General features: G+C 42.0%; 1 protein-coding gene across 1 annotated transcript in view; it reads right to left on the reverse strand.

The window, feature by feature from the left end:
* Positions 1-22,784, reverse strand: part of AATF (apoptosis antagonizing transcription factor) — a 108,020-nt gene that overhangs the window by 9,982 nt on the left and 75,254 nt on the right. Inside the window, exon 11 of the mRNA XM_070390515.1 lies at positions 16,331-16,402. Coding sequence (XP_070246616.1) covers positions 16,331-16,402 — 72 coding nt within the window. The remainder of the gene's footprint in view (positions 1-16,330; positions 16,403-22,784) is intronic.

Consider the following 22,784-nt stretch of genomic DNA (forward strand, 5'->3'; position numbering starts at 1 on the left):
CAGGACTGGTTTTTAAAAGTCTGACTGCTCTGTGCAAAATGAGTAGTTCGCGTTTCTGCCCCTGGAAGCTGGGGAGTCCGCTGTGTTGCACGGCTTTGCCTCCCCTGCAGGACGGAGAGGCGGACAGGGAGGCCGAGCGCTGCCAAGTGCATGCAGGAGAAAATGTGTATTGATTTCTTCTTTCTTATAAAGGAGCACAAAGCAGTGAGGAACAATTGGTCCTCTTTGCTGCATTTCACATTCCACACCAGACAAAGGGCCCAACCCCCACTAGCCTCCGAGAGGCAGAAAGGGGAACCTTGGCAGAAAGGGGAACCTTGCGGGGCAGCTACTGGCTGTCAGAGGCCACCAGGGTGTTGGGGTCCATTGCCGCGGCAGGAGGGGGGTGGCGGGAGGACATGCCAAACACCCTGGGCTGCAAATGCCTCCCCTGCCTCCAGCCAGTAATCTCCCTCTCCCGGCTGATGTTTCCTCATCTATATTGGAGAGGAAAGAGCCTTCAGTCTTATTTACCTTTTAAGTGGAGGTGCCCAGAGGGTAAAAGAGTTAATGTTTATAAAGTGTTCTGCTCCCCAGAGGGAGACAATGGATAAAACACAAGGTGTGGTTATGGCTCATTCAAGACCTCATTTCCAGGGTAGTTAGTAATAGCTTCCCATTACAGATGCCTGCTCCCCAGCACCTGCAACTCAAAGGACACTCAGGCGATGCCCTTTATCTAAATATCCTTTTTTTGGCTTGACACTTAAAACCAACAGTAAAAATAACAAAAGGAAACCAGGGACCATTATGTTTTGTTAATGCACATACAGGAGCCATTCCAGAGCTGTTTTCTTCTTAAACCAAACAAAATCCTGAGAGTAGTCCAAAAAAAAAAAAAAAAAAAAAAAAAAACTGTCCTACAATGAGAATTGATCAACCCAGGGCCCTGTCCATACACTCTGTTTCCATGGTAACTAGTAATGTGTAGAAGGGCCACCAGAAACCACACCCAGTATGGCTATCACAGCCAAGATGGGCAGGAGAAGACCTTCATACAACACACGTCTGTGGTGTAGACTGTGACCTTTTCCCAGGGCTCACCCTAAGTAAAACGACTTCCAAAACCCTCGAGGTAAAGAATGAAGTCCCAGGGCTGGACTCTATTTCTGGGCTTTTCCAGCTTGGCCACGAGCAAAGAACAAACCATGGAGCTGGCCCTTGGGTGGGGCAATGTTCTCGTGTGGAGATAAAGCCCGCAGTGGATCAGGGCCTGCGCTGCTGGTGAACTGTCTGGGCACAGAGTGCTAGGGGAACAGAGCGAAGTGAGGACGGTCCCTGACGCTTGACCGGGGCTTCCCTGGACGCTCCGAGGTGGAGAAGCCACCTACCAGGGCAGGGGACACGGGTTCGATCCCTGGTCTGGGAAGACGCCACATGCCATGGAGCAGCTATGCCCGTGCGCCACAACTGCTGAGCCTGTGCTCCAGGGCCCGGGAGCTGGAACAACCGAGCCTGCACACTGCACATGCAGCTGCACACGCAGCGCGCTCATCCGGAGCCCACGCTCCGCGGTGAGAGAAGCCACCACAATGAGGAGGAGCCCGCAACCACAGCTAGAGAGTAGCCCCACTCGCCTCAACTAGAGAAAAGCCTGAGTAGCAACAAGAGCCAGCACAGTCATTAAAAAAATAAAAAGATGCTTGACTCAAAGATCTTTCAACTTGACGATGGTGTGAACGCAACGTGCGTTTAGTAGAAGCTGCACTTCGAATTTTGAACTGTAACCTCTCTCTTCCCGGGCTGGGACGTGGGGCAGACCCTCCCGTGATGGTGACAACGGACGAACGACACACACCACTCTGTGCCCAGACAGCCCTTCTGCCGTTCACCTGCAGTACAGTATTCGGTCAATGACACAATCGACAAGTCACTTAATCATGAAATAGGCCTTTGCGTTGGATGACTCTGCCTAACTGTAGGCTAATGGAAGTGTCCTGGGCGTGTCTAAGGTGGGCGACGATCAGCCGTGATGTCAGCAGGTTAGGCATGTATTAACTGTATTTTCAACTTACGATATTTTCAACCTATGATGGGTTTATTGGGTCAATGAAGATCTTTGTATTAGAGTTAAGAGTTAGATACTGTGGAGCAATCTTAGTAAAAGAGGCAAAAAAGTTTGTTCATCCGTCTTACAGGACGGATTGCTAAAATCATCTTACCAGCAAATTACTTACAAGCAATAGACTCATAAGCTGAAGGCCTTTCAAGGTATTTTAGACAGGAGGCCTATAGCTAATTCTTCTCAGGTACAAAAAGATATGTCTGTCTTGGAGGCAAAGGAACAAGGACATAATAGGTATATGTATAAAAACACAAATTTTGTTTAAGTAACTATTTGTACAGGTATCATCAAAACAGTCCTTTCAGAAACAAAAAATTACAAAGACTATTTCATTCTCTAATGAGGACTTACTTCCCTGGTGGTCCAGTGGTTAAGAACCTGCTTGCCAATTCAGGGGACAGGGGTTCGATCCCTGGTCCAGGAAGACTTCACATGCTGCGGAGCGACTAAGCCCACGGGCCACAACTATTGCGCTCACACTTCAGAGCCGAAGCTCCGCAACAAGAGAGGCCGCCACGTGAGAAGCCTGCACATCAGAACTAGAGAAAGTCCGAGTGCAGGAACAAAGACCCAGCACAGCTAAAAATAAATGATAAATTAGAGAATAAATGTTTTTTAAAAAAGAATCTAATGAGCAAGAAGGACTATTTTCACTTTATAAAGCAGGAAACTAAGGCCGAGCACCAAAGAACTGATGCTTTGAACTGTGGTGCTGGAGAAGACTCCTGAGAGTCCCCTGGACTGCAAGTGATCAAACCAGTCAATCCTAAAGGAAATCAACCCTGAATATTCACTGGAAGGACTGATGCTAGCAGTTTGGCCACCTGATGTGAAGAGCTGACTCACTGGAAAAGATCCTGATGCTGGGAAAGATTGAAGGCAGGAGGAGAAGGGGATGACAGAGAATGAGATGGTTGGGTAGCATCATCAACTCAATGGACATGAGTCTGAGCAAGCTCCAGGAGACGGTGAAGGACAGGGAAGCCTGGGCATGCCACAGTCCACAGCGTCACAAAGAGTTGGACACGACTGAACAACAGAAGCCCAAAGAGAAGATTTCTTCAAGGTCACATTGTGATCCTGCCTGTGAGCTGGGGCAGAACAGGTGGTCAAGGATCTGGAGTCAGCTTTCTAGCCGAGGGAAGGCTGACATCAACTGGGCAAAGACTTGACTTGTTTTACAAATAAAACTTGTGCTACAGAAATGCTATACAGTAACTATGTGAAAAGTGACAGCCACTCAGCTGTGTCCGACTCTCTGCGACCCCATGGACTATACAGTCCATGGAATTCTGCAGGCAAGGATACTGGAGTGGGTAGCCTTTCCCTTCTCCACGGGATTTCCCCAACCCAGGGATCGAACCCAGGTCTCCTGCATTGCAGGTGGATTTTTTACCACCTGAGCCATAAGGGAAGCCCAAGAATACTGGAGTGGGTAGCCTATCCTTTCTCCAGTGGATCTTCCTGACCCAGGAATTGAACCAGGATCCCCTACATTGCAGGTGGATTCTTTACCAACTGTGCTATCAGGGAAGCCCATATAGTAAGTAAGGCAGCATTCAACTGGAATCAAAATATATTAACCCAAACGTAAGAGCATAAAGCCTTGATAATACCAAACACGGGACGATAGTAAACTTATGCGTACAATTTTGACTTATAAATTAAGCATTCTTAACAAGAAAAAAAACACCCTAATAAATGTTTTTGTGAAGTATATTAAGTACTGTTAGAAACAAATAAAATAGGGGTTTGAAGACGAAAGAGCCCCTACTCAGTGGGTGGTGGAGAATCAGCACAGTCCCTCTGGAAAGGCTGGTGTGGACCAAGGACCACAGGCCCTGCAGCAGGAAAGGACAGAGGTGGGACAGGGGAGGTGGGGAAGGGGTGAGGAGGTATCCGGGCGGGAGGGTGTCCCGGGACCTGGGGGGCCAGCAGGACAGCACCAGAGGGTGCACACTGAACCAGGTGACAAGGAGAGAAAGGAGGCAGGGCAAAGTCACCACAGGCCTTGGTGGCAGGCTCAGATTTTATTCAGTAGGCCACCAGGAGTGGCATGTCCTAAGTGACATTTTAGGAAGGTGTAATCTGGCAAAGACACACAGAAATGATTCGACCAGACTGTGGTTAAGAGGCTGTTGGTGTCACAGTGAAAGTGAAATGCTAAGAAGTGGGGAAAAAAAAATTCTGGGCTCACAAAGAAGCAGTAGGAGCGGAGTGCAGAGACCACTGGGCAACATATGACAATAAAGTTCCGAGCAGATGAAAAGTAAGAAAAGAAATCAGACAAAAGTCACAGAAAAATATCAGCTAACAGCTGGTCCTAGAATCCAGGAAGGAAGGCCCAAGCAAGTGTGTGTGAGCTTAGTCGCTTTAGTTGTGTCCGACTCTTCGCGACCCTATGGGCTGTAGCCCAGCAGGCTACTCTTGTCCATGGGATTTCCCAGCAAGAATATTGCAAGTGAAGTGAAGTTGCTCAGTCACATTCAACGCCTTGCGACTCCATGGGCTGTAGCCTACCAGGCTCCTCGGTCCATGGGATTTTAAAGGCAAAAGAACTGGAGTGGGTTGCTAATTCCTTCTCCAGGGGGTCTTCCTGAACCAGGGATCAAACCCACGTCTCCTGCATTGCAGGCAGGTTTTTTACCACTGAGCCACCTGAGAAACCCATGCCAAGGCATAAAAGCAATGAAAAACACCACAAAGAACTTATATTTTGGATCACATAAAAAATAAAATTTATATATGACCAATAAAGTCACTAATACCAACAGGTAAGCAAAAAGGGAGAAATCTACAAAAACAGGTAATATGGTATATAATCATCACATACAGAATTCATACAAACTGCAGAGAAAAATTAAACCCAAAGAAAAAAAAATGGACAAAGGATTAAAAACAGAAATATAAATGATTAATAAACATACATGCTCTTCAAGGTTATTATTAAATGAGAAAATAAACATTAGATACTTAGCCCAGCGCCTAGTGCCATGTGGGCCCCAGTAAAGTGCCACCGCAACGCACTCTCGCATCGGCAAAGGTAAATGACACGAACCTCAGGAGGCGGGGGCGCGGGACAGAAATCAGTACAACCCATTATGAACCATTAGAAAATATGGATGGATCATTTTACTATACACCAGAAAACTGAAAATAAACTGTACTTCAATGAAAAAATTTTTAAACGTTTATGCCTTTGGTCCAGAAATTACCCTGTTACTCTTCAGAAGCTATTCTAAAGATACAAGCAAACCTTAGAACATGGGTTTCTATATCAATATGCTCACTGCAGCATTATCCTAAAGAGAAATAAAAACAGAAATAACCTAAATGTCCAAGAATAAATACTCCATAATAGAATATTATAAGGTTATTTAAGATGCCTTTAAAAAAACATATGCCATTAAAAATGCTTGTAATAGTTAACTGAGAAAAGGGATTCGGGGACTTCCCTGGTGGCCCAGTGGGTAAGGCTCCGCTCTCCCAGTGCAGGGGACCTGGGTTCAATCCCTGGTCAGGGAACTAGATCCCACATGCAACAACTAAGACCTGGCATAGCCAAATAAATGAAATTTTTTTTTCAAATACATGAAATTTTTAAAAAAGAAGGGATTCAAACATACAAATAGGTCTTTATAAAATATATACACAAAAAGTTCTGCAAGATAATAAAAGTATAAATATTATTACTATATTAATGTATTAACAATAGTAATAATTGAGTATTAATAATATTATTTTCCCAGTGGCAGATAACATGAATTTTCCTTTGTCCTTTCTATATGTTCCAAATCTTCTTCTATAAGCATGTCTTGTTTTTATGACAGGGGAAGAATACAGTCTCTAAGGAAAGTAGGTGACAGGCCCCTGAAACCAGGAGCACTGTCAGAGCAAAAGGACTGAATACACTGGACCAGGTTTCAAAGCCAATTATGAGGCTTAGGGTCTTTGTCATCAAAGAACAGGGTGACCATAAGAACAGGCCTGCAAATTCAGTGATTTACACCACAATGTGAATGGCTTGACAGGCAAAACCTTCCCACACAGAAAGCATCTTTAGGGACTTCCCTGGTGGTTCAGAGGTTAAGAATTCACCTGCCAATACAGGGGTTCAATCCCCGGTCAGGCACTAAGATCCCACACGCCTCAGAGTAACTAAGCCCACGCCACAGCTACGGGAGCCCACGTGCCTACAGCCTGTGCCGTAGTTTCAGAAGTCGCCGCTTCTGCAGCTAGAGAACTACCACCTGAGAAGCCCGTGCACCGCAACAGAGAGCAGCCCTGCTCACCGCAGAGAGAAACCCACACACAGCAAGGAAGACCCAGCGTGCCATAAACAAATATAAATAATTTTTTAAAAAAGAAAGCATCTTTACTATAACAGAAAGCAAAAGTTGTTTTACTCTGAACCAGTTTTTAATGAAGAGAAAGGCTCTGAGTATGTGTGCTTGTGGTGGGGTTGGGGGCGAGGAGCAAGCTGCCCTTCAGCACATCGCTCCCACATATTTCTAAAAGCTTGCTGATGTCTCGGGAACAGGGGCAGGGGTCAGGAGCCACAGTCCCAGATGCAGAAACCAGTTCCGCTCGGAACTTGGCTATCTTGGGCAAATTACTTAATTGCTCTGTGCCTCAGTATTCTTATCACAGAATGTAGATAATGTCAACCACTTCAGTGGTTTCTTATAAGGACTGGATGAAAATACATGTGAAGAGCTTAGTACAGTGTCTGAGATACAGTAAACATTCAATAAGTGGAATATGAGGGAGCTCCCTGGTGGACTAGTGCTTAGGAATCTGGACTTTCATTGCCAGGGCCCAGGTTCAATCCCTGGTCGGGGAACTAAGATCTTGGAAGCTACGAGGCTTGACCAAAAATAATAGTAATAATAGGTTGAATATGAAGTTATCATTCTATGTCATTTCACTGCCAACCAGAAACAGGGTGGCAGACTTAGGGCGGATAAATCAGAGCAAAGGATGAACACACTTAAAAACTGAGATGATGCGCATCTTAGCAACCCAAGCTGCTCAGGTGGCTCAGTGACTGCCGTGGGAAATGTACTCATAGCATGTATGGATGACTCACCTAAATTCAGGTGAAAAACATTACCTGTTGCCTGCCCACCTGCATGTTAGTTCATTGTGTCTAACACAGCATCTATACAATATCACATTTTATAAGATGATAATAATAGAATATAACAACTTAAAAATAATAGTTCCATGAAATTAAAAGACGCTTACTCCTTGGAAGGAAAGTTATGTCCAACCTAGACAGCATACTCAAAAGCAGAGACATCACTTTGCCAACAAAGGTCCGTCTAGTCAAGGCTATGGTTTTTCCAGTGGTCATGTATGGATGTGAGAGTTGGACTGTGAAGAAAGCTGAGCGCCGAAGAATTGATGCTTTTGAACTATAGTGTTGGAGAAGACTCTTGAGAGTCCCTTGGACTGCAAGGAGATCCAACCAGTCCATTCTGAAGGAGATCAGCCCTGGGATTTCTTTGGAAGGAATGATGCTAAAGCTGAAACTCCAGTACTTTGGCCACCTCATGCAAAGAGCTGACTCATTGGAAAAGACTCTGATGCTGGGGGGGATTGGGGGCAGGAGCAGAAGGGGATGACAGAGGATGAGATGGCTGGATGGCATCACTGACTCGATGGATGTGAGTCTGGGTGAACTCCGGGAGTTGGTGATGGACAGGGAGGCCTTGCGTGCTGCGATTCATGGGGTCGCAAGAGTTGGACACGACTGAGCGACTGAACTGAACTGAACTAAGAGAAACATTTACACTCACTTTAATGCATGTGAAACATCTCTTTGGGAAAAAACAGTAAGAATCACAGTCTTTTGAAGAAATGGTGGGAATCTGCCTGCAGAAATGAGAACTATAGTCAAGAAGTCCTGTTTTGAGCAAAGATTTAATCTGTTCAGCATATGCAATCTCCTTCTAGAAAATGTGCTTTTCTTTCTCTTTAGAACCTGCTTGCAACCAGAGCTTCCATTAGAGAATGCAAATTCTCTAGAACTGTGTGAAGACTGAACAGGAGCGCTTCAGAAGATACAGAAGAAACAAGAGCAGCGCCTTCTTTGCAGCCGTTTTTAAAACTCTGGCCCAAGTGTCAGGTTTGAACTTGAGAATGTCCCTTCTGTCCTTTCTGGAGGTGGAAGGCCTCAGGCCCCCTCGCTCTGGCAGGACGCCGTCTTTAATGATGATATATGAGAGTCCTTGCCCCTTGGCCCTGCTGGGGGGCGTCAAACATGGGATGCCGCCCACCCGAGTATCAACAAGTGAATTATAAACTGTGTCAATCCGAGTTAATGCAAAGCTGTAATCCTCTTTAACAAGAGATCAAATCACTGCCAGGAGTTATGTTCATTCTGTAATCTGATAAGGAAGAGAGGGAGCCTCTAATAAAAGAGTAATGGGAGCTTTTAATGATGCTGGGGAGAGGCAGGGCCCGTCCAAGCGTTCCCGCTGATTAGATCAGTGTTGCATATTTGCGAGGGCTTGTTTCACCTGTCAGAACAACCTGTGTCTTTTCAGGAGATAAGAAACCTCAGAGAAAACATCTGTATCTTAACCATTCTTGCTGGCAAGATTTTCAGCAACGAAAACTGCTCTGTGGAGGGTATTTCTGGGGATATTAGACAATGTGCTCTCAAATGCTGAGCTAACGTCATTGAAATATTTCACCATTATTCAGCGCATTATGTCTAATAAGAAGTGTGTATGGGGGTGGGTAAAGTAGGTAATGGGGAATCAAAAATGGTCTAAGTAACTTCTGGGTTACCAATTAGGGCGACAAGAATGCCATGGATATGATATGCCCATACTCAGGGTGCAGACCCACCCGCTTTAAAAATGGCGCAAGAAGATAAATTGCCTGCACAAATTCTATTATACGGAGGCACCTCAAGAACAACGTGGCAGTGATGTTGACAAAGCACTTTACAAGGCTGGATCACATTTGTACGTTTCTAAAACTTCAGATGTAAAACAATAATGTATTTGGTGCTTAGCGGTTATCATTAAAGGACTCTCTCCTTGTTCTTTTTAAAGCCAGGAGCTTTCTGGAAGGTGTGGGGAAAAGTGGTTTTTGACTGGGAAGGAAAGAAAGGGGGCCAAAATGAAAGTTCCTGCTGTTCCTATTGAGAACCTAAGTTCCTTGCAAAGGGATGGAGCACCTACAAAATGTTGAGATTGCTATCATTTTTGTAACAAGAAAAAAGCTTCTTAGGAAAATACAAGAACCTAACCCTTTTCATGGGCAGTACCTAAACTGGATTTAGCTTATTGCTCTCTGAAGCTGCAGTTAAATGCAAGGAAAACACCAGTTTTCTTAGGGGGACAGCAAGCTGACTGCTGCTGCTTGGCCTGCTTCTGTGCTGACAATAAAACCCACAGTGGCAGAGCAAGCAGTTCCCATGAGCCCCCTTCCCAGAACTGGGGCCGTGGCCAGCTTGGAGGAACACATCGTGACCTGTCTCAGAGTCTGACTCAGAATTTACTTCTCCTACTTTTTACACCAGCATTTTACTATCTGACCTCCATCAACGTGGCAAATGAAGAACAACAAACTTCTTTAAAAGTCTGCCTCGGGAGACTTCCCTGGTGGCTCAGTGGTAAAGAATCTGCCTGCCAATGCAGGAGGCATGGGTTCAATCCCTGGTCCAGGAAGATCCCACATGCCACGGAGCAACTAAGCCTGTGGGCCCCAACTACTGAGCCTGCACTGTAGAGCCCAGGAGCCGCAACTACCGAACCCCTGTGCTGTAACCACTGAAACCTGCGAGCCCCAGAAAAGCCACCTGGATGAGAAGCCCACGCACTGCAATTAGAGAGTAGCCCCGCTCTCCACTACCAGAGGGGGAAAAAAAACCTGAGCAGCAAGTGAAGACCCAGCACAGCCAAAAATAAATAAATAAAAGTCTGCTTCGGGGGTTTCCCTGCGGGTCCAGTGGCTAAGACTCCATGCTCCTGATGGAGGGGGCCTGGGTTCAACCTGTAGGCAGGAAACTGGTCTCACACACGGCAACTAAGAGTTTGCATGCCTCAGCTGGAAGATTCCATATCCTGCGTGCCGTAACTCTCAGTAAAGCCAAAATAAATTTTAAAAGTATTTAAGAAAAAAGTCTAACTTGGAGGGTCTCTCAAAAATACAGACAAAAACACAGGTGATTATTTCCACAACTGACAAATTCTTCATTTCGTTAGAACCATAATAAAAGGCCACCTGAATTTCCGCTTTGCCCTCCCTCCCTCTGGTCTAACAGCACTCCAGGGCTTGCCGCCGTGTAGTGTAAGCTGGTTCTAAAATATCCTTGATAAGCTTGGTGAGCGTGGAATAACCTCAACAGTCAGTGAGGTGAACAGCAATCCTGTAAATCATGCAAGTAACATACTGGCCTGCTCCTGGGGTGGCGACACTACATTTAGAGGAATTCTCTGCCATCAAGGTGACAAGGCCTTTGTTCTCCTCAGCCCATGGATTAACTCTGCTGCTTCAGAATCACATGCTACTCTGCCCTCCTCACACAGGTGAGTGTGAAGGGCACACGGGAGCGGCACTGCCCCATGCCAAGAGCACCCGAGGGTCCAGCAACGCCAGCGATCGTTTTTAGCCTCGTGGTAACCTCCTCGCTTGCATGCAGACACGTGATATGGGGGCAAAGTGGGGTTTCTCTTCTTTCCTCTCAGTACCAGAAGCACTCCTCAGGCCTGCAATAGAAACCCCCTGCTTCCCTCCTAACGGGGTGGTATGAAGTGTCAGTGGTTACCTGAGACTTTCACTAACAAAGGAAACCTGAGGGCGTGTAAAGTCACGTGAATCAGTATGCAAGGTTTACCTAGATGATGCCCCCAAATGGAATTCTGGTAATACAGGAGCAAACTGGGCTACTCCACACCTTAAAAAGAGTTTTAAGTAGATTTCTTGAAGAGTAAATCACCTAGCATGAGAAAAGAATATGTATCAGCAGAAATTACCTAAATAGATAACACTACACAGACTGCACCACAGGCGAAATAAAATGAAGATGCCGCTCATTATCTTTGTAAAGATCCTTTTACAGATAGTAATTCTTCCTTCACTAAGAATATTCTAATACCCTGTGTTAAAGCTCTCTGCGTTCTTTCCCTTAATGAGAGCTATGCTCTGGTCTCAATTCAGTTCAGTTCCACCAAGGGCAGATTTTTCGAGCTCAGAGTGGACAAACGACATGGAGGATTCAAGGCGAAGTAACAGCACTTGGATTCTCTCCTTGTCCTCTCTTTATTAATACTGGGTATTAATCTAACTCAGGCAAATGTGTGAGGCGATAACCCGGACCCAAGAAACAACTAAAGAAGAGGAGGGCTTCTCTCTCCAGATCTGGGTGTGGGAGGAACCACAGGTAGAGCGGCCTCTACCAAAAGGGCTAGGAAACTTGCTATGGGCTTCCCTGGTGGCTCAGCGGTCAAGAATCCACATACCAGTGCAGAAGACGAGGGTGTGACCCCTGGTCCAGGAAGACCCCAAACACAACGGAGCAACCAAGGGCACGTGCCACAGCTACTGAGCTCATGCTCCAGAGCCTGGGAGCCGCGACTACCAGGTCTCATTCTCATGGCAGGAAATTAAAGCAAAACAGAAGCATGAAAAGTAAAACATCTCCCTTTGTCCGTTCCTCATGAGTTCTTTCCCCATAGGTATTTTAAATATTATCAATGTAAGTTCTGTAACATATATATTCACATATTTGTATGTATTTAGCTGCTTAATTTTTATTTTTAAAACATAAATGGAGATTACAAAAACCTCTTTTCTAGTTAACAAAATAATCTGGAGATATTTCCATAACAGCATATTTTTAAAGGCATCACTCTTTTTTGATCACACATGTCTATTTATTCAAAAGTAGGATTATACTACAGTACTTTGTAGTCTACTTACTACACTAAACATTATGCTAATACATACAGCTCCACTTATTCCTTTAATAGTTGCTGATAACTTCACTGAATTCTTTTCTGTGATTCATTTTAACTAGTTCCCTATTGATGGTCATTTGGATTTTTTAATTTTTTTCTCCATTTAAACAATGTTGCAGTAAAGACTCTATATAAAAATATTTGCCAACTTGCTATTTTCTTAGGTTAATTGCTAGAAGTGGATTTTTCTGGGTCAACAGATACACTTACATTTAAAATTTTTAAGTGTTGCCAAATACCCCTCCAGAGTGATTCTGCCAATCACGTTCTTAACAACTGTATATGAAAGTGTCTGCTTCCTCACACCATCAGCATGGGGGATTATCAACCTTCTAATGCTTTCCAGTTTAATAAGAAAAAATGAAGTGTCATTATTTTAATTTGCATCTCTTTGATTAATAAGACTGACAATCTATTTTTTTGCCATTTGCAATTTTTCTTTTATAATTTCTACGTTTGAGTGTTAACATGCTTCACCCACCATTTGTATTGGGATATTTTTTTTTTTTTTTTTTTTTTAACTTTACAATATTGTATTGGTTTTGCCATATATCAACATGAATCCGCCACATGTTCCCCATCCTGAACCCCCCTCCCTCCCCGTACCAACCCTCTGGGTCGTCCCAGCCCCAAGCATCCAGTATCGTGCATCGAACCTGGACTGGCAACTCGTTTCATATATGATATTATACATGTTTCAATGCCATTCTCCCAAATCATCCCACCCTCTCCCTCTCCCACAGAGTCCAAAAGACTGTTCTATACATCAGTGTCTCTTTTGCTGTCTCGTATACAAGGTTATTGTTACCATCTTTCTAAATTCCATATATATGCATTAGTATACTGTATTGGTGTTTTTCTTTCTTCACTTCCTTCACTCTGTATAATCGGCTCCAGTTTCATCCACCTCATTAGAACTGATTCAAATGTATTCTTTTTAATGGCTGAGTAATATTCCATTGTGTATATGTACCATAAGAGATCTGTAAAAACTCTTAACACAGCATAATTACATGGTAAAGTCATGTTACACTGAACTTTTTCTTTATAATTTTTTTATATACTTATAACTTTGTTTTTGATATCTTTTTTAATTGACTCATGTAGTCAGATCTACCAATACCTTTCTCTGTGGCTTCTGGCCTTGGCGTCTTGCTTACAAAGCCTTTCTCTACCTCAAAATCATTAAATATTCTCTATTCATGTGCACCAAGAATGACATATCTGTAACTCTGTTGTACAGATACAACTGTAAAAATGGGTTGGATTTCCCCAGAGGCTTACCTTCAACAAATCTAGACCCCATTTAAAAAAAAAAAAAAAAGGCATATCTATAATTTAGCAAAACCAAAATTATTCACCTAGAGAAAAGTACTATGCACTGATATTGAAAAGAAAGTTTTCCATTTCTCAGCATTTTGTGGTATACACAAAGTGGGAAACCAAACAGTACAGTACTAGATTATTTCCATTTATGGAATTATCTAAACAAAAACAAAATAGGCCTTCCTCCTAAGAGAAAGTAACACTACCGGCCGGCTCTGTAAGACTTGATATTTGAAGCAGAAAGAGCGAATGCCCACTTATTTGGCCTGTGGTTTGTCTGGCCTATCCAGACCATGCAGCATGAGCATGAGCCCATGTGCCAGCCTCAGCGTCCTCAGGAGCCACGCAGATCGAGTATGCTGGGTTCTCCAGCTCTGAGACCTCTATTTAACGCCCTGCCACACACACAGTGGCTAAACCAGCTGAGAACAATGCTGATAATTAGCAACGTCCACAAGCGACAGCTTCTTTTTCGTACAAACTCCAAATGCCACATCAACTGTTGCCCAGCAAACACAATCCCATCACCTCCTCTCTCACCTGCTCTATTGAAGTGGCAACGTAACAGGGTTCTGGCCAATGAGATGTGAGAAGTCTTTGGCGGTCTTTCTGAGAAGCTTTTACTGTTCTGATAAAAGAAAATCAATGTGGCTGACACCACTCCTTTCCTCTCCTTCCTACCCGAAATGCATGTTTGATGGCTAAAGCTGCAGAAGCCACCTTGGGACCACAGCGGAAAGACCAAGAGATGCTGGCCCCAACACCACTGAGGAGGGAAAAACACTGCTAGTCATTACCTGCCTCCCCTAGAATTATGCTGCCAGAAAAATAAACTCCTGTTTGCTTATGCCTTTGTAGTCAGGTTTTGTTTCTTATACATCAAGCTCAACATAATCCTTAATAATAAAGTCACCTTCAAGTTATCTTTACATCTAGAATATAGCAGGCCCTCAAAAATTATGAGTAAATAAATTAGATTCTGGAAAACAAGTATCCTGGGGTATCAGATGACTCAAGTAAAATCCCAACTAGGAATAACAACTGATTTCTAAATGATGCAGTAGTACTGTATTCAAAAGATGCCACTAATATTTAAACTAGGTTTCACTTTATGTCTGGAATAATAGTGTTACCTGAATGGGTTTGTTTTCATTTACAAGAACCTGATTTTCCTTTCCTGTTGAAGTAATTTTTTCATGTCATCCTGACAGAGAATCTAAGAAGCATGCATTTCACTTATTATTTTTAAAAACAGACTAGATCAAGAAATAAATGAAAACAAAAAACCTAAAACAAAACAAGCAAAACCAGCTAGACATAAGCATTCACAGACAAGCATAGGAAGTCACAAAGACGTGAGTATAAATGCACTCAGATTCATCCATAAGCTGTTTTGTCATCAGAACAAAAGCAAACAAAAAATTAATCATCACTGTGTTCAACTAAACTTGCATATCTACTACCTTTCAAGGGGAGGAAATCTGATGGAGTTTAGAGTTTAGTAGCAAACTAAATACTCTCAAATAAAAAGGCTAAGTATAGCTTGAGGGATAAAGCTGGCAAAATCCACATGTGCCTACATTATGACTAATAATATCACTTGGTAAAGATTTATGTTTTAAAACATCTATCACAGCATTACAACAATGATAATTTAAAACAATTTAAATTTCCAAAAATTAGTGAATGGCTAAAATAGATATTACATAGTCACTTAAATTTTTGAATAATTTTAATGATACTAAATGGTCAGAGTATGCAAAATATTTAAATAAAAAGATCACAAGAGTAGAATATAATTTTAATTACATAAAAAGAAAAACAAGAACATACTAAAAGGGAAACCATAAAGACTGAAAGAAATACCCTCAGATGTTAAAAGTGGTAATACCCTGTGCATATGTATGTGTATGTGATACACACACGTCCTATCTCCGCACACTGAGAGAACCTAGAAACGATGATGCCTAGAACAACGAGCATCTCAGCGCCCAGAACCTGGTTTCTAAAAACCATACTCCATTAAAAACAGTCAGCATTCCTTGGAGAAAGACTGATTCCAGGACTGGAAATGGGAACATGTGAGATGATCCTAGAATACCTTGTTGTGGTAGAAACTAAGAAGTGCTCAGTGAATAACTGGGGATATCTCAAAAAGATGAAACCCGCTTGAAGGGACCTCTATTAATCTGAGACAATTTTAAACCAAAATCAATGACAGCAACAGATTCTAACTAACTGAATAAAATAGGAAAGCATGAGTCCATATTGATATAAATGAATGTAAAAAATAGAGAAGAGATATGGCTAGATAAGTAAAGTTCTAAAAATATTATGTTGTAGTAGAATGCCAACTAATAAATATAGAAGGAATGATTCTTTAAAAAATAGTTAATTCTTTAATTATCTCTGAATTATATGAGTATACATTTTTTTGTGTACACATTTCCATTTTTCAAAATAAGCATGTACTTCTTTTGTAAAAAATACTCAAAAAAAACCCAAAATCCTCAATAGTACCCTGAACAAACACAACATAATACACATCCCCAGAGCAAGCTCTACACCCATTTTTAAAAGGAGAACATACACATAAAATCCCAAACACATGAAGCAAGTGTGTGTGCGCTGTCCTAACCCATCTCTCTAGAGAAGAGCTCAGATGGCCAAAGCAGGTGGCTAATGTTAAAAACAAAACAGCAAAAACAAAAAACCACCAGAGGCAGCACTGAGATTTACGAAAATTTTGTTTTGGTTTTACAGTAACTATGGGAGTGAAGAGATGTTACAAGGACCCTTTCAACAATGCCGATGACAAATGGTTAACTGATAAGAAGAAACAGAGAGGGCGACAGGCTTTAGCACAGGTCAATACTGGGCTTTCATGAAGCCATTTGAGACATATAATTAATCTATTACTCACCTGGCATCATCATTCATTGTGGTATGGTCAATAGGTGCCATGAAGCTCAGCAGCTTGCTAAGCACATGAAACCTAAGTAAATAGGAAACAAACAGGCAGCAACATTAGTAACTATTAACCTAGAACAGGAAACACATTCTATGAGGTAACAAACTCCAGATGATCACAAGAATATCTGGCTCCAGAGTGGAGCAGGGAACAGTTTCTAGGCATGTGCCACTCACAACCATAAAAACCCTTTTTCCTCAATGCTATAGGAGAAAAGTCTGATAAAAGCACATTGTAAATGACAGTAGTTCTACACAACTCCATTATATCATCTGTGCCCTGAAGCAATACACTAAGCCTTAAACATCACTCCAGACAAGAGATGGTGAGGACGGACTACCCCATTGTCCCCTTCTCTGCATATATCCTAATCATTTTTCAGTCGGGAGCAGAGGCAGTGGCATACCATCCAAATGGAACACCTCATCACTCACTAGCATGGGTTCCCTGAGTCAGAAAAGGCTTCCAGAACCACCTTCATTCACCAGTCCCACCAGATCGTTCATTTCGCCCCTCTTAAACTAAGGCGCACAACTGAGTGCATGAGGAGTCTACTCCCTACACGTCAGTCAAGGGGCTATAAAAATGGAAGTTTTGTCAGTTGCATCTCCCACCAGTAGGAAAAAAGAGGTATTTTTATACGAAGTGCTTTGAGATCCTCTGGTGAAGGAGGCTGAAGAAATATTTGACCTTATACAGACCAAATTATAGCTAAGAGAATTCAAAGAAGGTACCCCTTTCTATTTATAAAAGAAGAGGCTGCAGGACATGTCATATAAAATTCTAACCAAAAAAAAAAAAACCTCTTCTTGGGCAAAACACTATCCACACAAAAATGATATAACATATGTGTAATGTTTCACCATTTAAAAAACATTTTTACACACATCAAAGAATTTGATTCTCTACCACCAAATAGCCAAGCCTGCCAAATTTCAATCTTTTAACAAATCAATTTTAAAGACTAATAGTGATAAGATTTTTCCCATTACAGGAGTAATAGAAAAAAGCATAAATCCATTACAGAAAATTTGGAAAACCAACTAAGCACACAAAAAATGCACACATATTCTTTTATCTACAGAAGGACTATTATTAATATTTATTAATATTATTAGTATTTTGGTTAATTATGTTTATTTTACATAGTAATCCACACAATACAATTTCCTATTCTTTTTTTCACTTAGCATTGTATCTCCATAGCTGTATACAAAATTCCAGCAAGTACTATAAATATATTTTCATATTTCTGAACAGTTGTATTGTTTCCAATTCTTCACTTCTTATAAGATGCAAAAACAAAATCTCTGTTAATCATACTTTCTTTATGCCCATTATCTCCTAATTATAAAAAGTAATATATAATTACAAATTCAGAAATACAGAAAGAACTGACAAGTCCCCTGTAATCTCTAGAAATAATCACTGTTAAGTTTGCCTGTAGCATTCTCCATATATAAGACAAATATAAACGTAATATGCTCATGCATTATGTGTTTTTCTACTATGTCATATTGTATTCTTTTTAATAGTTCCAGAATATTTTGTTGCATCAATATATTCTAATTTACTAAACCTCCTATTGATAAGCATGTATACAGTCTTCCCCCTTAAAAAAGCATTATAAACAGTGCTAAAGTGAAGATTCTTTTCTTTATTTTATTGAAGCATAATTGATTTACAAAGTTTTGCTAATTTCTGCTGTACAGCAAAGTGATTCAGTGTACATATATACATGTGTGTGTATTTAACTTATAAGCAGAGTACATCATGCGAAATGCCAGACTGGATGAAGCACAACATGGAATCAAGATTCCTGAGAGAAATATCAATAACTTCAGATACGCAGATGACACCACCCTTATGGCAGAAAGCGAAGAGTAACTGAAGAGCCTCTTGATGAAGGTGAAAGAAGAGAGTGAAAAAGCTGGCTTAAAACTCCACATTCAAATAATGAACATCATGGCATCCTGACCCATTACTTCATGGCAAATAGATGGGGAAACAATGGAAACAGTGACAGACTTTATTTTCTTGGGCTCCATAATCACTGCTGATGGTGACTGCAGCCATGAAATTAAAAGACGCTTGCTTCTTGAAAGAAAAGCTACTACCAACCTAGTCAGCATATTAAAAACCAGAGACATTACTTTGCCAACAAAGGTCCATCAAGTCAAAGCTACAGCTTTTGCAGTAGTCATGTATGGATATGAGAGTTGGACCATAAAGAAAGCTGAGTGCCAAAGAATTGATGGGTTTGAACTGTGGTGTTGGAAAAGACTCTTGAGAGTCCTTGGACTGCAAGAAGATCAGATCAAACTAAAGGAAATCAGTCCTGAATATTCATTGGAAGGACTGATGCTGAGGCTGGGGCTCCAATTCTTTGGCCACCTGATGCGAAGAACTGACTGATGACCTGATGACTGATGCTGGGAAAAATGGCAAGCAGGAGGAGAAGGGGATGACAAAGGATGAGATGGCTGGATGGCATCACCAACTTGATGGACATGAGTCTGAGCAAGCTACTAGAGTTGGTAATGGGTAGGGAAGCCTGGCATGCTGCAGTCCATGGGGTCACAAAGAGTTGGACATGACTGAGAGACTGAACTGAACTGAACTGATATATATATATACACACACACATTTTTTTCATATACTTTTCCATAATGGTTTATCACAGGGTTTTGAATACAGTTCCCTGTGCTATACAGTAGGACCTTGTTGCTTATCCATTCTAGGTTGCCATGCCCTCCTCCAGGGGATCTTCCCAACTCAGGGATCGAACCCACGTCTCCCACATTGTAGGCAGATTCTTTACCGTCTGGGCCACCAGGGAAGCCCTTTAATGTCTTTTAGGCTTCACCAAACTTCATTTTTCATCTGAAAAAATGAAAACTATTCTTGGCTATGTTCAAAGACAGGTTTAATTCACTGTCTACACAAAGACTATGAACTATACCCAATGGTTGCATTGTCTGACCCAGGAGTCATCGGCCACATGTGGCTTACTGAACACTGGAAGTGTGCACCAGGTTTTGAAAATTCAGATGGAAAAAATGTAAAATATCACTAATAATTTTAAAACAATAAACTGTTGAAATAATATTAGCTAGATATTGGGCTAAATGAAATGCATTATTACTTAAGTACACATTTCTTTTTCCCCCTTTTAAATTGCGGCTACTAGAACATTGAAAATTACACATGTAACTGATGAACCTATTTGCAGGGCAGGAGTAGGAGTCACAGACTTAGGAGAATGGACTCGTGGACACAGTCGGGGAAGGAGAGGGTGGGACAGATTGAGAGAGCAGCACTGAGACATACGCATCACAAGGTGTGAGAGAGCGAGCCAGCGAAGTCACTGTGCAACAGAGAAGTGCAGCCTGCGGCTCTGTGATGACCTGGAGGGGCGGGCCGGGAAGGAGTATAATCATGTGTATACTTACAGCTGATTCATCCTGATACACGGAAGAAACCAACACAACACTGCAAAGCAATTATCTTCCAATTAAAAAGAAAAATAAAAAAAATTACACATGTAAAGATACTTTTTACTGGATGGCACTGCTCTGTGGAATACCTTTACACTTTAATACAATATATTCAATAACTAGTAACTGCATGATGAAGGACAGGCTTTTAAGTAGTAATCAGATAAAAGATGATTTAATACAATGCATTTTTACCTCATCTCAGTGCTGAGGATGGATGCATGTTTTAGTATTAAAATTACCAACCATATTAAGAGATAAATATAACTTTGTTGCAGAAGAACAGACAAATACAAAACACAGTATGACATTTCATTATTAAAGGCCTGAGAGTTTAATTCATTTACATTAAGATTCTGCTTAAATCAGGATCAAATCCACTTATAGATAATGCTGAGTAAAATACTGGTAATTAATAATTATAATTATTTCCCCAAACCAGCATATTTCTTTTTTTTTTTAAGTTATTTTCTAGCATCCAACCAGCAAACTGCTAACACCCAATCTGACCAGGGTGATGCCACTGACCTGCTATCATTGAAATTAATGTTTCCACAAGACAGTGTTCACCTTTGCTATGATATTTCTTTTTTCTCCAACCCTACCACAAACATACCACCCTTATGGCAGAAAGTGAAGAGGAACTAAAAAGCCTCTTGATGAAACTGAAAGAGGAGCATGAAAAAGTTGGCTTAAAGCTCAACATTCAGAAAACTAAGATCATGGCATCTGATCCCATCACTTCACGGAAATAGATGGGGAAACAATGGAAACAGTGCCAGACTTTATTTTTTGGGGCTCCAAAATCACTGCAGATGGTGACTGCAGCCATGAAATTAAAAGATGCTTACTCCTTGGAAGGAAAGTTATGACCAACCTTAAAAAGCAGAGATATTACTTTGCCATCAAAGGTCCATCTAGTCAAGGCTATGGTTTTTCCAGTGGTCATGTATGGATGTGAGAGTTGGACTGTGAAGAAAGCTGAGCGCCAAAGAATTGATGCTTTTGAACTGTGGTGTTGGAGAAGACTCTTGAGAGTTCCTTGGACTGCAAGGAGGTCAAACCAGTCTTTCCTAAAGGAGATCAGTCCGGTGTTCATTGGAAGGACTGATACTGAGGCTGAAACTCCAATACTTTGGGCACCTCATGTGAAGAGCTGACATATTGGAAAAGACCCTGATGCTGGGGGGGATTGGGGGCAGGAGGAGAAGGGGACGACAGAGGATGAGATGGCTGGATGGCATCACTGACTCGATGGACGTGAGTTTGAGTGAACTCCACGGGTTGGTGATGGACAGGGAGGCCTAGCGTGCTGCAATTCATGGGGTAACAAAGAGTCGGACACGACTGAGCGACTGAACTGAACCACAAACAAAGAGCAAAGGCTGCCCATGGTGGAACCTAGCACCAGTGATGACAGCTGGCACACCACCAGCTCTTCTGGGGGTCTAATTTAAAGGAAGTTATTTACGACATGTATTCCCATCTATCCTGGAGAAGGAAATGGCAACCCACTCCAGTAGTCTTGCCTGGAGAATTCCATGGACAGAGGAGCCTCATGGGCTACAGTCCATGGGGTTGCAAGAGTCGGAGACACGACTGAGCAACTAAACCTATTCTCATAGGCCCTTTGTTAAAACCTTCACAGCAGAGTTCTAATATAGCCTAGATATCATTTCGGTGCCTGAGAAGTCCTGGCCAGAGAAACAACTCAAGAGCCACAGGTTAGAAGTAGACTCTGGAATCAGACCAATTAGCTTAAATCTACGTTCATGATTACTAGCTCTGTAACAGTGGGTGAGTCACTTATCTTCTTAAGTACTTTACATGAGTTAGCTAATTTCAATCTGCATGACAGTCCTATGGGATGTGCCTTCTATTATCATACTGGCTTGACAGATGAGGAAACCGAAGCACAGAGAGATGTTAAGTGACTTGCCCAAGGGGTCTTAAGGCCAGTAAGTGCAAGAGCCAGATTTCAAACCTGAACATTTTAGCATCGGAGGTTGTGTCTTTTCCACTTCTGCATGTAAACTGCTCTGCAGTGCCCGACAGAGAGAGTTTTATAAATGTTAGTTGTCGTTATTGCTATATATGAACATCACTGATTCTGACCACATCCCACATGTTCATGGTCACAAAGAAAGCCTTGATGAATACAGGTGATGAAACTGCAACACAATTCAAAGCATGTGACCTTATTTATTACTTTTCTTTTTACTTCTTGTGCTGTGCTATAATGTAGACCTATGGGAAAGTTACAAAAATAGTGCAGAGTTCATGTGCACCTTCACCTCGCTTCCTCGAATGGTAACAACTCATACAAATGTCATTACCACAATTAGGAAATTAACATCTGTGCAATACATAACCTAAACCACAGGCCGCATGCAAGTGTCCCCATTTTTTGCCCTACTGCCCTCTGTCTTCCCAGGCCCCGATCTAGGGCCCCGCAGTGCAGCTAGCTGCGATGCACGCTCCAAGCTCTGACAGCTGCTCAGGCTTCCTTGTTTTTCAATGACTTGCTACAGTCAACAGAATAAAGTCCAAATGTCGAGCATGACCACGATTTAGCACCCTCTTATTCACATAGTCTCACCTCCTGTTATTCCCCCATATTTACTTCAAGTCTCTGCCAAAACAAATGAACTTTGGTTCTCAAAACAGACGGGGATATTCTCAAGCCTGTGTTTTGGCAAACATTATTCTTTTTGGCCTTTCCATAGGCTAATAACTCTTCCTAGTCTGCTCAGTGTGAAGTGTGAATGTTGCATCTCACAGAAAGTCTTACTTGATAAGCGGGTTAATTTTACTGTCATAATCATCCAAAAACATGTCTGTGAGGCACTACAGTAGGCATTAAGGTTGGAATTAACTTGAAAAAATCAGCACAATTCTTGCCCTCAAGG

The sequence above is a fragment of the Bos mutus genome, chromosome 19 (assembly GCF_027580195.1).
Source record: "Bos mutus isolate GX-2022 chromosome 19, NWIPB_WYAK_1.1, whole genome shotgun sequence".
NCBI lineage: Eukaryota > Metazoa > Chordata > Mammalia > Artiodactyla > Bovidae > Bos > Bos mutus.